The sequence below is a fragment of the Nothoprocta perdicaria genome, unplaced genomic scaffold (genome assembly GCF_003342845.1).
Source record: "Nothoprocta perdicaria isolate Ctin4 unplaced genomic scaffold, notPer1 scaffold_43, whole genome shotgun sequence".
NCBI classification, from domain to species: domain Eukaryota; kingdom Metazoa; phylum Chordata; class Aves; order Tinamiformes; family Tinamidae; genus Nothoprocta; species Nothoprocta perdicaria.
Genome location: NW_020455677.1, coordinates 4,636,072 through 4,653,164, shown reverse-complemented (window position 1 = coordinate 4,653,164; position 17,093 = coordinate 4,636,072). Strand labels below are relative to the sequence as shown.

Genomic DNA, 17,093 nt, shown 5'->3' with positions numbered 1-17,093 from the left:
CTGCCTGGCACCAAGGGCAGCTCCGTAGGAGCCTTCAGCCTCAACACGGACGACGAGGGCGAGGCCGGGGCTGGTTTCAACACGGGCCGATTCCGCAGCTGGGCTGTGCACCCGAGCCCCATGCGCCGGCTCCCGGCTCGCAGGGGCAGCCGGCTGCTCCCTGTCACCGCGAGGCCGGACGGGACTGCTTCCCTGTTCCACGCTTCCCTGCTCCGGGTGCTCCAGCGGCTGCGCTGGGGAGCCAGGGAAGGGGCAATCCCAGCCCTTCCTGCTCACGCAGCCACRCAGGGGTCATTCCTCGCTCACCTGCCCACCCGTCCTGATTCTCTCCCTATGGCCAGAGGTGCCTCCTGTTCCCACCGCGGCCCCTTGGACAGGAGACATCCCAACCGAGGCACTGCAACCGCCCGGCGCTGCGCATCAGCCGCCAGGAATCCCTGCCCACTTCCTGACAGATTTCCCCATGGATCATTAACAGTGATTAATCAGCCCGACCGTTAGCCCCCTGCATTCCTGAGGGATTAATCCCGATGCGAGGTCTCCTGCATGCATTTTCTTTCCCTTTTGAAACATCCTACTACTACGTAAAGTTATTCACCGATTCTAAAAAGATCAGACACGAACATTACAGAGGAATGAATCCCCCTGGAAAGCAATTGGCTTTGTGGTGAATGTTGGAAATAAAGGATACAACATTCATAACTCTGAAGTTTTTAGTTTGTGTGTCATCTAAAAAGCACAGCAGAAAGTGTCCCGAGATCTGGTAACGCTCTGGAACACAGTCCTGACTTACATTCACAAAGCCCTTATATAGCATCTGTTCCGAAGGTGGGCAGTACTGCTCTCCTTTCCCCTTACAGGAAATGAATTGGAGACCAAGAATTTGGGAAATACCCACTCCGAGCCACCCCCGGGCTCAGTGCAGACGTCCTGCTCTTGCATGGACTTCAACAGGCATCCCTGATCTTCTGAAAATGAGGCACAACTTGGGCACCCCAAAACACCRGAGAAGAGACAAAAAAAAAAAAAAAACACGCACAAAAAAAGAGGAGGAGGAACCTGGAAACTGTTGAACACCTCCCAAGTTCTTCTACCTGTGTTGCAGGCTAAATCCGGAACGCCGGCAAGGTTTTCACCCACCGGGAGCACTCCGTGTTCTGAATCATCAGAACGAGTCAGTGTGTCGATGCCCACATAAACTCCCTTCAACTGCAGAGAGCATTAATGAGAGGGACAGAGTTCTTCATTACACAATGAAGTAATTCCGAGCTCTGCTCTGGAACAGGGGGTCCATCCGGCTGACCCTACGACGCTCTCAGCAACCAAACAACTCAGCACCACCGTGCTACCAGAGCGACTGAGGTATTTTTGAAAGGAATATTTCAGGATATATTTTGGTGTAAATAGGTTAAAATCAATTTTGGCCTTGGCATCTGCATCTTCCTTGCCTTCACACCTGAGCTATGATCCATGACTTATTTTATACCCATCAGGGCAACTCAAGCGCAGCAGCGGAACCCGCCTCCAAAAGCTTCTTTTCTGTGAAGCACAGGTAGGCAACACAGAGGACACGGGAAGCGCAGCCCTGGGCAACTCTCCCGGCACTGCAGCTCAACGGAGATCTGCCCGTGGCCCCCTGCAAAGAGCAGCACACACCAGGATCCGTGTCCTCCAGCGCCAGGGAGGYGCCCAGGCGGCTGAGCTCACAGAAAGGCCACGGGTTTCAGCTGGAAATGCCACGGGAGCTGCCTGCAACCTTCCCAAAGTGGGGAGAGCTTGGAAGCAGAGCCCCAAATACAGCAGCTTCCCAGGATGAAGCCGAGCTGCGCTCCTCAGACTGGTTTATCCACCTGGAGCGCACGCAGCTTCTCTCCCGCCCTAATCACGGGCGTCTCTTATCTCACTTCCTCGAGCAGCACCTCACTCCCCTCGTTACTCAGGTCACACTYGCGCCAGCTCCTGACGTCTCCCTCGCAAGGCTCACGCTTTACGTGYTGATTCCCAGATTCCATTTAATGAACAGGCGAAGCCAGAGCCGCGGCCAGCCCTGCCCAGGCCACGTCCCGCCGCTCCCGCCGCGCTCGGCTGATGTTTGCTCCGGGTTTCTCCCACCAGAGCCAAGCTCCCTAGTGAACGGTGGGGAACGGGCCGTGCCGTGTCACCAGGGATCGCGCCAGGGCTCACACGGCGGTGGGAACCCCAACCCTCACAGCCAGGACGGAAGCGGGAATTGCTTCACAGTGACTTGGGTACCACGTGCGTTTATTTTTTGGTTCTGTTTTCTCTCTCAAACTGAAAATGCCAAAAGGCTCTTAATGATCCCGTGTAATCTGGTGGGATGCACTCGGAATGACACAACCGCCATCTAGCCTGGAACTGATCAAAAAAACCTTTTTTCTCCTTTTTGTTTTTCAAGAAAGCTSCATATGCTCAAATGCCTCTCTCAAAACCACAGTATGCAGCCTTTGCTGGCCGGCCACTGCTCCCGCCTACCTCCGAACTACATATCCTGGAAAAAAAAWATAAATAAAAACCTGGCTTTCTTTTTTTCTGTCTGAGCTTAGTCTAGCCTGTTCCTCTGTCTGCGTTTCTCCCTCCTGCTGAGTTCATGTAACGCTTTTGACGAGTGCTGTGGCCGAATCCCCTCTTGGTTCAGCAACACGTGAGCTCGGAGGCAGGAGCTCTGCTCCGTTCGGGAATACGGGTCCTCTGACCCGGCCAGGCTGCAGCCTCAACCTGCAGGGCACGAGMGCTGAGGGCAGCGACCAGGACACGCTGGAGAACAGGGATCTGCTCCCTGAGCAGCGCCCAGCACAAAACCCCCTGACCAAAGCACATCCCCTGCAGGATTCCCAAACAGGGCATCTGCACAGGGAGCATCGCTCAGTAACAAAATCACAGGCAGACGAACGAGGCACCAGCTTCCAGACACTTCTCTTTTCTCTGTATTTCTCTGTCTATTCGTGATCTCAAATGAATAAAAATAATATCTCCTTTAGTCATTTGGGCAATTGACAACATCACTATCAGCATCTGGGAATCTGCTTTTGCACAGTTAAGTTTTTCTGGAACAGCTGATTTTATATCTACACACAGGTAGGAAAAACAAAATAGAAAAGTGACAACATCAGCATCTTCCACTAAAATCTCTTCCTTACACTCTCATTCTCATAGGTTATTACTATGCTTACTAAAATTTAAGTTTCTAGCTTCCTTTCATTTAGCTAGCGAGGGCTATAAAATATTTTTTTGTCTAGGGAGCTAAGAGGGATTAACTCTCTGATTTTTGATAAAAAATAAAACTTCTGGCGTTTTCTGTGGTTAGATTTTGCAAAAGCAAGAAGCCTGATTTCCCCATTATTCTCATTTCTCTGTTCTTGTACTTTTGAAAACCTAATTATGCAATATCACCAACCAGCACAAACCTGCCTGGTTTCCGAAGAGACCAAGATTATTTACCAGTGAACACTCTGTTGGGAGAAATCAGGTACTAAGTCTCTACCAACATTATTGCAATTGGCATTTCTGTGTAACTGAAGCAGGCAAAGGGCCCTGAAGCCAGACTGATTTCTCCCTTACCATAATCAGAACTGATGTGAACGGAAGCAAGGAAAAGAACAGGTTAGAACATAGTTAGAAGTATGATAACTTGGATGGTACCTGGTTCTGCAGAAACTACCTTCAGAGAGGAAAAGGAAGCTTTTATTAGGCTAATCATAAATTCCAGAACTGAAAAAAGGGTGAGTAGTTTGGCCAAGATGACTCTGCACTATTACATAGTGGATCTCATTTTCAACTTCCTACTGCTCGGTCCAGAAAAAGGCACTTGGGAAGGTGATGCTCATGACGTGCCAGAAGCACAAGCTTCTAATAGTAATTTTTAACTGCAGGAATTTAGCTGGTAAGCATGGCCACAACCGCTGGTCTTYCCTCCTCTCCCCAGTTTGTGCACACCAGGTATCTCAGAGTGCCCTGGCCCACTATAACTCTTGTGTGCAGGAGCTGAGGGTGCAGGATCTGCTCTGAACACAGTGTGAGCTGCAAGTCCAGGGCAGAATTTGACCCAAACCAGCCTCTTTGCAGAGCCTCTGTGTTGGGCTCACCATAAAGAGAAGAGAGGAGCACAGCTCACAATGAGGGATGCGGCACATTCTGCCGCTGYAAGCCCAGTCAACCATACTCTGTTTTCAACCTTTATAAATGTGTCAGTCCCTTGGCCACCCCAGAAGTGCGATGGCACACGGATATCTTTGGGATACTGCTGAATTGGACAACTTCGGGATACTGCTGAACTCAGCTTGCCAAGATCMAGTCACAGGGACACGGTCACAGGCCCGCAACTTTGCTGCTGCAGTCTTCTCCCGCTCTGGCCTCACACCAAAGAAATGCTGCCAACATCCCTGCTCCTTTYGCCCAGACTCACCAGTGCGTTAGCTTCCAAACTGGAAAACTTCCCAGTATAGCAGTAGCAGAGCCAAAGCCCCCGTCTTCATAGGATGATGAACAATCTCTCTCAGCCTCTCCAAGAAACATGTGATGCAAAGCAGCTCCTACACTACTGGGCACCTTCTCATTTTAGTGGACATCTGTGATGGCCCTACGTGGTCACAGCTGACATCCCAACAACATTTTTTCCTCCAGTTCTAGCTGTTTTTGAAGAGAAGCACAGAGAAATAGTCCTGATTTTATCAAGGGAAGCAGGCCCACCTTCCACAGGTTGCACATGACCAGCAGAGCACAAGCCAAGCCCCATCTACAAAAGATAGGTAAGAACAGTACCTCACCTTGTGTCATGAGAACAAACATATTCAATAATGTAAAGTGCTCGGCAACTTTATGTATGTGCATACATATATACTGAACAAGGCTGTGGGAGGAGACAGGACTACATGCCATACTCTGGTGCTGACAGTGTGTACCTTGGCAACACAACCAAATAATTCTCGGTATCCTCAAGTAACTTAGGAAGAAATTCAATGTTACTGTGAGGTTTGTGTTGCCTGGCACTCTGAAACCCTAGAAGAACCTCAGAAAACTAAATATTGTTTCTACTCTTATTTTCTCTTCCATGTGTTTATTAAGTGTCCCCTTGTAATTTAACACAATTTGTGGCAAATGCTAATACTGCTTTGGGCCCACTTCTCCCTGTCAGCTGCATCTCTGTTAAATTATGCATTTCCATCTGGAAGGAAACTGTGCAGGACTGCAAGCACTCTTCCACTTAGAGTCAGGAACGGAGAGGGATTTAATTAGATGCTCCGTGGTTGAGCAAAGGACGAGAGCAAAGCCTGGGTGGTCTGTGGAATCTTCCACTGGAAAACAAGGCTGCAAATTGTGCCGTACAGGCTCGCTCCTGTTTGCTCGTTTTGTTTACATTGTTTGTTCTTACAGATTAAAATAGACAGTTACTAGGCAGATAAACCTAGTCCTCCCTCCCAGGACAATGTTGCCTGGTAGTTAGGAGAGCAGCATGGGGCAGTATGGGCCYGTGCTTCAAGTTTGGCCATATCACACCAGCTGCCTATGGATCGTGCAGCAGGGCGGTTTTTGACCAGTGCTTTAGAGCAACCAGTTGCTCACATGTTTTGTTCCATTCTCCCGATCCGTAAAATGGGGATAATGAAGTTTTCTATTCTCAAGGTGATGAAAGGGAGCATCTGGTCTGCAGCAGCAATAGCCCTCCTTTCCATCCCCTCTCATTTGACAGCCAATGCAAAGGGATACAAAACATTTGCAATTCCTCTCATCACTGGTTACCTACATATACTTAGGCCACCAACCAAGTCTTCACAAACTKAAGAGTGTTTAGAAGGCCTGAATGAGAGAAAGAAAAAAAGTAACTTGTGATGAGCCAAGCAATTCCCAGCTCCACTTAACTGTGAGTCAACTCAAATGTAGTGATTTCAGTCATGTGCCCTTTCACAGTTCAGCTGAACTCCAGAACATAATAGATGCATCTTTAAATAGATTTACAGTGCAGATTGCTGATTGGAGTGTCTGGCAGATCAATTTATACCTCATGGTTCCTTTGTTCCAAAATTCAATGGATTCCATATTTGTAAATGAGGGAATGCAGAAGGCTAAGTCAGAAAGTGGGCTATGACTGGAACTAAACTTATTTATTAACCTATTTTGGTTGCAAGTTAAAGAAAGGAAGCTATTATGCTGCTGGTTTGTGGGATATTAGTGGGGGCTCAGGGCATAATTACTCTGTGTTGGTGTGTGAATAAATCCCACTGATAGATAAGTTGTTTGCCCGATAGTAACTTTTTCTCCTTCCCTGAAAGGGAAAGAAAAACAAAATGAAAAAGATGAAGAAATAAGAAAAAATTAGCCCTTGCCCTTTGTGGTCACTTTCCTCCTTCACCCTCCCGAGTTTTGGGGGAGGAAAAGGTTAAACACCCAACCCTGTTCTTCTCTCCTTAGCAAGTTGCAGAACTGTACATCAGACACATTGTCTGCCAAATGCTTCATTTACTACCAGCTGCATTTTTACTTTGTTGAGAGATAGCTGAAATAAAATCACTGTTCTTTGTGCAAACAGCATGCTAAATAATATATGGCTACAAGATTATTAAATAGCAAAGGCATTTGATAATATTAGAGTCAACCACAAGTCCCACTTCTGCTGATGCACAGAATTTTGAGTAATTAGTCATTGCACAGAGTGTTGTATTTATATCCCCTTGAGCCTCAGACGTTATGCCACAAWGTCAGGAGACAAAGAATTGCTGTTATTAGGAGGACTGTTTTGGATTTATTTATATTCTAAGGCTTTATTTCAGTGTCCACTTCACTCCTCTGGCTCGGGCTTCTCCAGACCAGACCAGAAGGTACAGCTAAGACTGGAAATGTTAGTGTAAACCATATTTTCACAGACAAGACCTCTCCACTTCAAGCAAAAGAACCTCAATGAGTTTGTAAAGCCCCCAAAGAAGCACAACAGGCCTGAGGTTATGTGACAAGCCTGGGAAAAGGGCCTCCCAGGTTCTGCTCTGGTCTCTAACAGACTTCTCATGGTTACATGCAATACATTAATAGCAGCTCCAATTTATGGATAGATAAATTGGGATACAAAGAGGACAAGTAACTCTTCCAAGGATTTACAGCAAGTCTTTGGCAGAGCCATGGAAATCTTACTCAGTTCTTTGTCCAAATGACTAAACCACACTGCCTTCTTTAGACCACAATTACTGTACAGGCCTGAATACTGTGACATATCTAAAATTATATAGCTATGCCCTTATATCAGGCTTTCTAAAATGATGATTGTATAACATCTTCAGAGTTCAATACAAAGCTGTTCAGCGAGCATTTTCCTGTTTAAAAACAGCCTCTTTAATTCTTTCCCATAGCAAAAGAGCCAGACTTAATATATTGTAACAAGAAATCAGAGAGAAACCTAATAGGATCTGAACATAAAACATTTGATGACAAATTCATACAGTAGCAATGAGCCTTCCTCTTGCACATCTGACATGAAAGAAGAATAGCAGCATTTATGATTATGACAAACAGCCTGTATCATCCGTCTCTGAGAACGGAGTACAGAGAAGGACTATATAGAATAAATTATCCACTTGTGTCAAATTTCAGGCATAACTGAGTAGATTACATTCTGAATTTTATCATGTCTCATAAATAAGATTCCTGTTTGTAAGCATGTCACCTCAACCTCCTCCGCTGTTGCCAGCRGGCTGTGCATACTGTGCATTGGAAAGGCACAGGTAAGACAAGGAAACTGCTGGTAATACCAGAAATACTCTGGGAAATTTAATGGTTGCAGTCACAGGAATACTGTGCAGTTAAACATGCTGAGTTTCCCGTGAGATCTGAAAGAGACAACATGGATTTCCTGTGATTACTAAAGGCACCGCTGCGAAAAATGATTCCAAATTTGTATCTAAACAGTGTGTGCTCGAGTGCTATGTGGATTCTGAACTGCCTGATTCGGGGTGAGCACATGCAGGATTTTGGGGCACGCAACTCCTATTTGTGTAACCTTGGAAGGCCAAGAGGTGTGGGAGTTGGATAGTCAGCCTAAATGGTCCAGGCGCATACAGGGATGTTACTCAGCCTCTTGATCCAACCCGGGAGCCCGAGTGAACCCGCGGTTACAGCCGCTGACCCCGGAGCGATCTCTGTGCCGGAGCTGGTGGCGTGGCAGTGGACAGCGACCTTGTGTAGTCGAAGGGTACTGTTTTCCACTACAGCCCACGCACAGCCGGTGTTGCTGCCTGCTCCAACCCTCCTACCCGACTCCTCAACAAAAGACCTGTCCTCAACCAGTAGAAGCAGAGCAAAAAGCAGAGCCGGGTTGCGCGTTGCGCACAGCCCTGGCCGGCTGCTCCCGCAGGGAGGCAGCGCAGAGAGGCACGCGGGGCTCGGCCCCACGCAGAGGGGCAATGGGCGCCTAGCGCGAGGTCCCGCACGCCGGCACCTCGGCTGTGCCATGACGTGACACCCGCCCTGGCGGCCGCTCGAGGACCCCGCTCTGTGAGCTCCCATGGAGGGTTCTTTTTTTTTTCCCTTTCAAAATGGAAGGGAACTAATCTCACTGCTGGCCACATTCCAGCTTCGGGTAATTACATTCATCTGACAAATTCTCCTTGGCAGTTTCAATGGAAGATAATTAGTAAATGTAAATAGATGTAAACAGCGCTGTAAATTACGCCGTGCGTGACTGTCAGGAGCCCGGCGGGAGGCCGGGGGCACCGGGAGCAGCGCAGAGCGGCTCCTCCAGGAGGAGGGATGGAGCGGGGCCTTCCCCACGCGCAGGCTGCACTCCCGGCCTGCTGGGCCTCACGCGGCGGCGGCCGCCCCGATCCGGCGCGACCAGGCGCCTGGAGCATCCGCCTGGAGCGGCCGCTTCGCCTCAGGAAGGGGCCTCAAGTACAGCGCAGTTGGGCTCCACTAAAAATAAAGTGAATGCATACACTTAAAAATATAGAGTCAGAGAGATCTAAAACCAACTATTTACCATAGTCAAAACAGATCATAATATATCCCCTAGCTTTTTATTATTATCTCTCTAATTTTATTTTACATGTATCAGAAACCTCTTATGTAAGTAGTATGTTTAAAATACAAAGCGCTACAACTACTGGGCTTAATCAGATACTGCTTTGTTTCATACAGAAGATTTCAGGATTAGTTCTCAATTACTTTTCATCCATTTTAAATGTTATTCAAAATTTGCATACAGAAACCAGAATGAAGGCGAATGAAGGGAAAGTTTATCTTCTTATAGAAGCTTGTTGCATTATTTAGCTGTAACGGGAGAAACAGATGTTTCAGCTTTACAATATCATGTCTTGCAAAACTTCCTTCTGAGCGACTAGTCATGCTCAACATGTTTCAGACTGTGTAAGGAGAGCTCTGCTAACAGTCACGGGAAGCGCTGCATACATTAGTAAACCCACATTAAGATAATTAGCACTAAAAAAAACAGCAAGCTTTTTTTCTTTCTTTCTTTATAGTATTGATGTAGTGTGGGTGGAAAATGCCAGATGTTCAATCTTGAAGATGCATGTCCCACCACAGAATGGGAGATAGAGCCAGCTTTTCCCAAACACTCTTGGATTAACTATCCCGGGGGCTAGGGGGAAAATTCAGACTCTATGTGCTGTTGATCCTTCATCTCTCTGATGAATCTATGAAGACTGGGAATGGGACAGGGAACACGTCATTCTTTGTGGCTGTATCTATCCAGTTATTTTTTCACCAATTTTCTTCCCAGTTGTGGTTCACAGTGGAAATGGCCTGGAGGGCAGAGAGGGGAAATTTCTGCAGTGCAGAAAGCTGTTGAGGCTCATTTTGTATCTTACATGTGTAGCTTCTAGACTGCAAACTCCATTTTAATACAGACTAATATGTCACTGTAGTAGTCTGCAAATCCTATGATGGGCTGTACACACCATTTAACTCTCTGCAGATCCCAACGATCCCTGTTAAGGATATGGACACATGCTCCAACGTGATTGCTACTGCAGCTTAAAATATACTGCTGGCTCCCTCAAATTATGTGTGCTCTTAGYTGAAGTAAGAGGAGAGTTTAAGGCAGCAATTTTTATTTTGTATTTAATGATAGTCTAGGAGCATGCATGTGARCAACTTAGACTATTCTGCTTATGGGTGGCTACTTGCTAAGCTGCCACAACTTAAGTTTATCCCTTTGGGGGGAGGATCCACTGCAGATATGAATTTGAATAAAGTGTCCTACTATAACTTTTAGTACTTACTTTTCCAATAAAACTTCCCATTATTTTGACTGGTGTTTAGAAGGCTTGCTTGAAAGCCACTCGCTTTCAAGCAAAGTGATAATCAGTCTAACTACTCTAAATCTTTTGTAACGGAAGGTCAACACATCTTTTTTCATTCAGTCTGCAAGAGTAACTGAGCACAGCTGGTTTACTGAAAACAACCCGCTGTCATTTAAGCAGATTAACAAAATTAACTGTGAAAATCCTCTGCTATATGAAAGCCAATAGCCTGCTGGCCACAAGGAGGCAGGGCAAGGATTCAATAAACTCAAAGAAACTGCTTTTTCTTTTCTTTCCTGTTTTTTTTTTTTTTTTTTTTTTTAAGAGGGTTAAATTAGTAAAGTCATGAAACTCTGAACTATTAGGCAATAGATAAAAAACACTTTTCAGCCATAGTGTGGTTTTGGTATTGCTGTTTTATTCCAACAGCAGCAAATATCTTAATAAATCAAACAATAGCTGATCTGGCAGGAATTTTATGCTTCTTTTGAAGAAGCAGTTCACACATGTTTCTTCTTCATCACTTCTGTGTGATGTACAGTAAAAGGGAAAATTCTACCAGTAAAATTTGACAGCAATGGTGGATTTACCAACCCAGGGCAAGCAGCAATACAGCCAGGTTCACAGGGTGTTGCTGCCAAGCTAATAAATCCTGCTTCTGGGCTGGCATCAAGGCTGGTTTGGGAGCTCTGCCTTTCCCTCTCTTGGCCCTTCTGCCTCTGGGGTTAAYGTTGAGTGTTTGAGGCTCAGTGGCTGTTCTGCCCTGCTGAGTGTAGGACAGTCCAGTGGGGCCTTCTTTAAGCTCAGCTTTAGGACATCCCCAAATCAACCCTAACTCAAGGCCCAACTTCTAAATGGCGAAGAGGGCAAAAGAGGAAAACTAAGGCCAACTCTGCCTTTAACTCTGCCTTGTTCAGAGTTAAATTGAGAGGGATTAAACCTAAAAGTGAAACAAAGCCTTCCATAGTATCAGCATATCACAGTGCAAATCTGTTACTGATCCTGTGTTTTTTATGCGAGGTGACTTTACTCCTAGCCCCACTGCTGGAGGCTACTCAGCTAGATCATTTCAGTCCCCAGAGCCTCCCTTTCCTCATCTTGCAAGCAGTTACTTTCCTTTGTAAAGCAGTACAAGGTCCATGGATAAAAACATGTTAGAAGGACTGATCATTATTAATACAATTCAGATATGGAATGCACCAGATGGTAAAATCTCCGGGATCTTAATGAATTATTGTAACAGAACATATGTAATATGACGTKATTATAACAGGCATTTAAATGTATAGTTAGTACATACAACGTGACCTGCTCCGCTCTCAGCAACTCCACTGGAATCATTTTGGATTTATGTCAGATAATACTAGGAACACAAAATAGCCCCATATGTGCAATGTGGTAAGGTTTTCTTAGCAAGGCTATATTAACTATTGCCTTTCCCGATTTCTTTTTCTTCTTTTTTTTTTTTTTTTTTTTTTCCTTAGGAACATTGTATCTAGCAGTTTAGCGGTTAGAGAAAGCTTTCTGAATTTAATTTAGAGTAAGCAGTAAAAAAACCCCTAAAAATGGCAAAGATGAAAACGTCTCTGAGCAAGTATTCCTTATTTACCATCATAAAATAATTAAGTCACAAAGCAGCAGATTTTTTTTTTCCTCCTTTATATTCTGTAAAAATTACCTCTTCACTGTACCTTACACTAGATTTGGTAAAGGATTTGGCAGGGAAAGCAGCTCAAGCTTGTGTCAGAACTGCCAACCACTCACCTTCAGACTAYGAGGGGAGTAAGTATCTCCTCTCTCCCATAGCATTCAAGTTACGGAGGTGATAAACTGCACGAGGGGGTAAAGGTGAAAAAACAGAGCTGCAGCTCAAGCGACTGGCACCACACATTTCAGTGAGAAAGAGACAGGTACTGACTTCAGTAAATAAAGAACACAAAGATACTATCAGTATTTAAAATAATTCTAGCATGCCGACAATATACCTGTGCAATTCAAATGAAATGATATTTAATATAAAAGAGGCTGGGAGCAAGATATCTATTTCACATCATAAATTAGCCTTTGTACTAGTGCCCGAAGATTTGGCTGATTACTCACTGCTTTCCCTTAGTGCTTAAGTAGTCTTTTCCAAAGCAAGACAGTTAAACCACAAAAACGTACCGTAGTGTCCACAGCCATGACCTTCCCAGCAGGAACGTGCTTTGGAATAGGTTCTTCTACTGATATCATCATGCAGCCTTCTGCTCCAAGAGTAACGATTACGAGCTTACACCCTCTTTCTAACAGCAGGCGTCCCACCTTTTGAGCATCTTCAAGGTTGCCAACTGGGATGCCCGTTAAAATTTCTGCCTGGAAAATAACCCACACAAATGAAAAGCATAATTTGATAGTATTCATTTTTGGACAACAGTTGCATTTCAAGACAGTATTTAATATCTTCCTAATATGCATATTGTAGGATGATCCTGAAGCCACTTCCTACAGTGATATTCAACTAGGCTTTGCTCTGTGCTTGAAATCAGCATGCACTTCAGGCACTGCACACTAATGGAGAGCAAACTAGTGGTGGAGCCGCAGGAGGCCCGGGGTCTGTTCCAGCTTCCACAACATGCCTGGCTCACAACCTTTAGACAAATCATGTTTCGCTCATGTGCCTCGGTTCCTTCACATGTGCAGTGAAGACAGCGCCGTGGCCCTTGCCAAAAGTATTTTGTGGTCTGATGTGAAAAATGGTACATGGCAACTTGGTCAGTATTCTTGAGTGATATCTACTGCTAAGTGAGAAGCTTTTATATTCTCAGGGYTCAGCTAGTGAGGAATTACTAGGGAAAAATCTCTCTAACAATGGTACAATCTAGCATTGCTCGCTTTGACCACTGTATGTTTACTTCAAAATATGTTATCAGTAAATTTCCCCAAAATTTGCAGTGAAGACTCCAGAATCAAACAACCTTTTCCCCACTTCATATATTTGCTGGCACAATATTTGTCAATGCTACGCACTTTGTTGCTGTTGTTGTTGGAGAGTGGGCAGAAAGGGATGACAAGAGTGGAATAGGAAGAAAGGGAAGAGAAAATAAATTGTATTTGATGCGCTCTATCAGGAAGTACTGCTGCTTCCTACTAAAGTATGCCTTCAATTCCAAGTAGAAGTAAGGATACATTGCTGTCTTTACTACATCTTGCCCTGCTTGTTTTAGAAGAGGGAAGTCCTGCTCTATCCTACCCTACAAGGTTGCTGCATCCTGGAAAGAAAATGCACCTTGCAGTATTTTCAGCTATTACTGGACATAACTTCCACAATCTCAGGGCTTGTTTCCAGTCGAAAGGTTACTCTGGATTCCTTGTGCCAGCATCCTGACCTTGTCTGCACAGACAGCTGGACTCCTTGGCGAAGAGCTGCTGTAGTATTTCAAATTACCTTTGCGTGTCTTACAGACACTTGGAACCTGCGCACTACTCCTCCTCGATACAGCGGCCTATGAACTACTGCAGCACTTCAGCCACTGCTCCATGGAGTAAGGGCCATCCCCGTAGCGAAGCRGACGGCTGGGGACAGGAACTACTACAGCCATCCCCGAGCAAACCGCCCCCAGCCGTGAGTCACAGGCCTCGCTTTTCACCACTGCCGTTTCCTGTGTTTCACCCCGGCCCAGCACAGCAAAGCCGCCGGAGGCTGTGARGGGCCGGCCTAGCCCAGCACATGGCATTAGGGCCTGTGTTACTGCAGTGATCATCAGCTTCCAGTTTGGTGTCCATAGGACCAGGCTCCGCAGTCTCTCCTTAGAGAAATGCACGAGTGGCTTGGAGAGCTGCTGACCTGCTGCTGGTGAGGCAGATTCTGGCGAGGCCTTGCTACGTAAACCCCAGTTCTGCCGGAGCAAATACAAGTAAAAACTACTTTTTTAGCMACAATGATGCCACGCCAGAATATTGTACATTTTAAGATACTGAGAAGGCAACTAAACCTACCAATTTTTCCCTTTGGCAATGTCACTACGCTTCTCAAATTTTTTTTGCAGAAGAAATTATTTAGGCAAATGAAACCTATTTATGCTTTTCTAAGGGTTTAAAAGTGTTTGCAAGCAAAATAATCTGTTTCAAAAAATACCCTACAAAACTTTTTGAATATATCTAGAGGTCCCTTCCAACCTCAACCCTTCTGTGATTGTGTGWTCTTTTTGCAGTAGCCTAAAAATGGCTTTGGAGGGCATAGGGATAGATAATAAATATTATTGAAAAGTGTTGAATTCTATTCTAATATTCAAGTGCTCACAAAGTCTGTGAGTCTTTGTGAATTTGAAGACCTCTGGAGTAGGAACTATGTGTTCCTATATTCAGAASACCTAGCACATCATGTTACAAGGATAAAAATAGATTAGGAAAGTGCACACACAAATCCTTGAATGAAACTGGATAAATAAATTTCTAATCTACTTCACAGTGGGCAATAATTCCAAACATTCAAGGCATTTTGCAAAGCCTCCAGGGAGAAAGTGGCTTTGGTTTTGATAGAGGCATAGTCAAATTAATTTGGGTTTATTTAGCTGGTCTTTACACTTCTGTAATGTCATGGTCATGGTAGATGAATTATTTAAATCTCCATAAAAAGTATCAATATTGAATTTTGCAAAGTTTGTATTCTTGAAATTGAGCCCACAAAACTCAAAATAAACAATCACAGAATGGTAACATTCTTCATAATGAAACTCACATTTGTCTGCTTAGTATTTATGTTGTACTCACTGTGATAGCCATCCATGTCCTACACTGCTTATAATAATACACGGAGTTATTTTGTATAAAACTAGACCTTCGGCTGCTTGAAACCACTATCATATAATTCATTTACAGCAGGATGGTAAAACTAAAAAACACTGGAACAARCTGGAAGAACCATAAAAGCAACAGAAGCCAGACTGATTCTGTGCCAATAATTAAGAGATTGCGGTAAATGTCAACTGATGTTAAATACTGTGGTGAGTTTTTAAGTTCCTCCCTTCAGTAAAATCTTATTTAAAAAACAAACAAACTGTGGTACAATTGAAGGAAATAACTAATGGTTATGTAAAGAAAAAATTAAATAACAATCCTAAAAGTTCAATGTGGATATTTGCCATAATACTCTATCAAAGAGCTACAATGGAGAAATATATTTTTCTGCAGCTAGTCTCATAGAACTCCTCATTTACATGGACTTATTAAAGCAAGAGTACATTGCTCAAAATTTGTCAGAATAAACTTATGATGGATACTATTAACTAATGCACCCAGATTTTTCTTAATTTTGATTATACAAGTAGAAGAGAAATTTAACTGAAACTTCTAATGTGAAATGTGATTGCTCTGGAGTTTCTTGGCCATACTCCTCCCTAATCTTAGTTAAGCCTCGATGTCTCTATAGATGAGAGGTCTAGCCACAGTAGGCTGACAAAACCCATCACTGCCTACATAAAAATGGTCCTGCCCCCTCTACTCCTGTCAACACAGCTACAACACTTGGGTGGCCYGGCAATGAAAGGGACTGTAAGGCAGATCTGTGTTAAAATTAACCCCCAAACAAACTGATTTCTTTCAACTGCAATGTCAGTTCACACTGTCTGTAAGCGAGAATGGAACTACCCTGTTCCTGTGAGTGGATCCTCTAGTTGAGGCTTGGGGGACCAAGCCTGGAGGCTGGGTCTTGTTTGGCGTCCTGGCACAGTCAGGGGATACAGGACATACAAGGGGAGGCTGAGAGAATTGCGTTTGTTCAGCCTTAAGAAGAAAAGGTCAAGGAGAGATGATAATTGCTGCCCTACAGCTATTTGATGGGTGGATRTACAGAAGATGGAGCCAGGCTCTTCTTGAAGGCTCGTGGTGACAGGACTAGGACAATGGGCAAAAGTTGGAATGTGAGAAATGCTGATTAGAAATTAGGAAAAGCTGCTGCACTAGGAGGGTGGCAGCAGGTGTGAGCTTTCCATCCTGAGAGTCAAAACTTCCTTTCAGGACACAGCCCTGAGGAAGCTGATCCGAACTCCCCTGCTTCACCAGCGTGTGGGGCAGGAGACCTCTGGAGGTCCGGTCCTACCTTCTATGATCCTCAAAATGTGCAAACTACTGCAATGACGAGACATATTTATTCTTTGCAGCCTATTCTTTTTTTCTTTAGTGTCCACACATCATCTAGTACAACAGCAACTTTTCAAATGAAAAATATTTCCAAGTACTGCTGGAATAGAAATAAAGAATAATAATGAAAATGTATGAGTTTTACAGCTATCCCATCTAGAATTGCATACAACAATTTTAAATATCTAAACAATATAAGCCAGTTGGCTGCAACCTGTCTTGTTCCTGAGGAGACCTCTCGAGAATGACAGAGCAATCATTGATCTCCCTAATTCTAACACATCTAACACAAGAGTCACAAAGAAGTCCTGAGACATACAAGATGTACAAGTGATTGCAAGGTCAGGTCACAAGCCAGCTTAGCTCCAGTTGTTTCAAATTACAAATTTTTTACATTCATACAGGGAGAAATACTTATCAGGCTGAAATAATTAAAAACTGATTGAAATGAATTGGCTTAAAGCTATTCACTCCCTTCTCCTCCCAAAAGTAACATCTTTCATTTTAGACTTTGCATGGGAAATTTTCATAGTTTCCAACAGCTGATAAAATATACTTTAGAACAAAGTTGGACTTCAAATTAAAATATATTGTGAATTGATGGCAACTTCTATTTCAAGGATAGTACTTTCCTACTATACAAAACAAAAAAAACGCCAATTCATGAGATGCTCTGCAATATTTTAAATTCTAARGGACCTTTTGTTGATTTGT

At 44.3% G+C, this 17,093-nt stretch overlaps 1 protein-coding gene across 1 annotated transcript in view; it reads right to left on the bottom strand.

Moving 5' to 3' along the window:
* RBKS (ribokinase) overlaps positions 1-17,093 on the bottom strand; it is a 65,642-nt gene that overhangs the window by 6,647 nt on the left and 41,902 nt on the right. Inside the window, exon 7 of the mRNA XM_026046244.1 lies at positions 12,426-12,614. Coding sequence (XP_025902029.1) covers positions 12,426-12,614 — 189 coding nt within the window. The remainder of the gene's footprint in view (positions 1-12,425; positions 12,615-17,093) is intronic.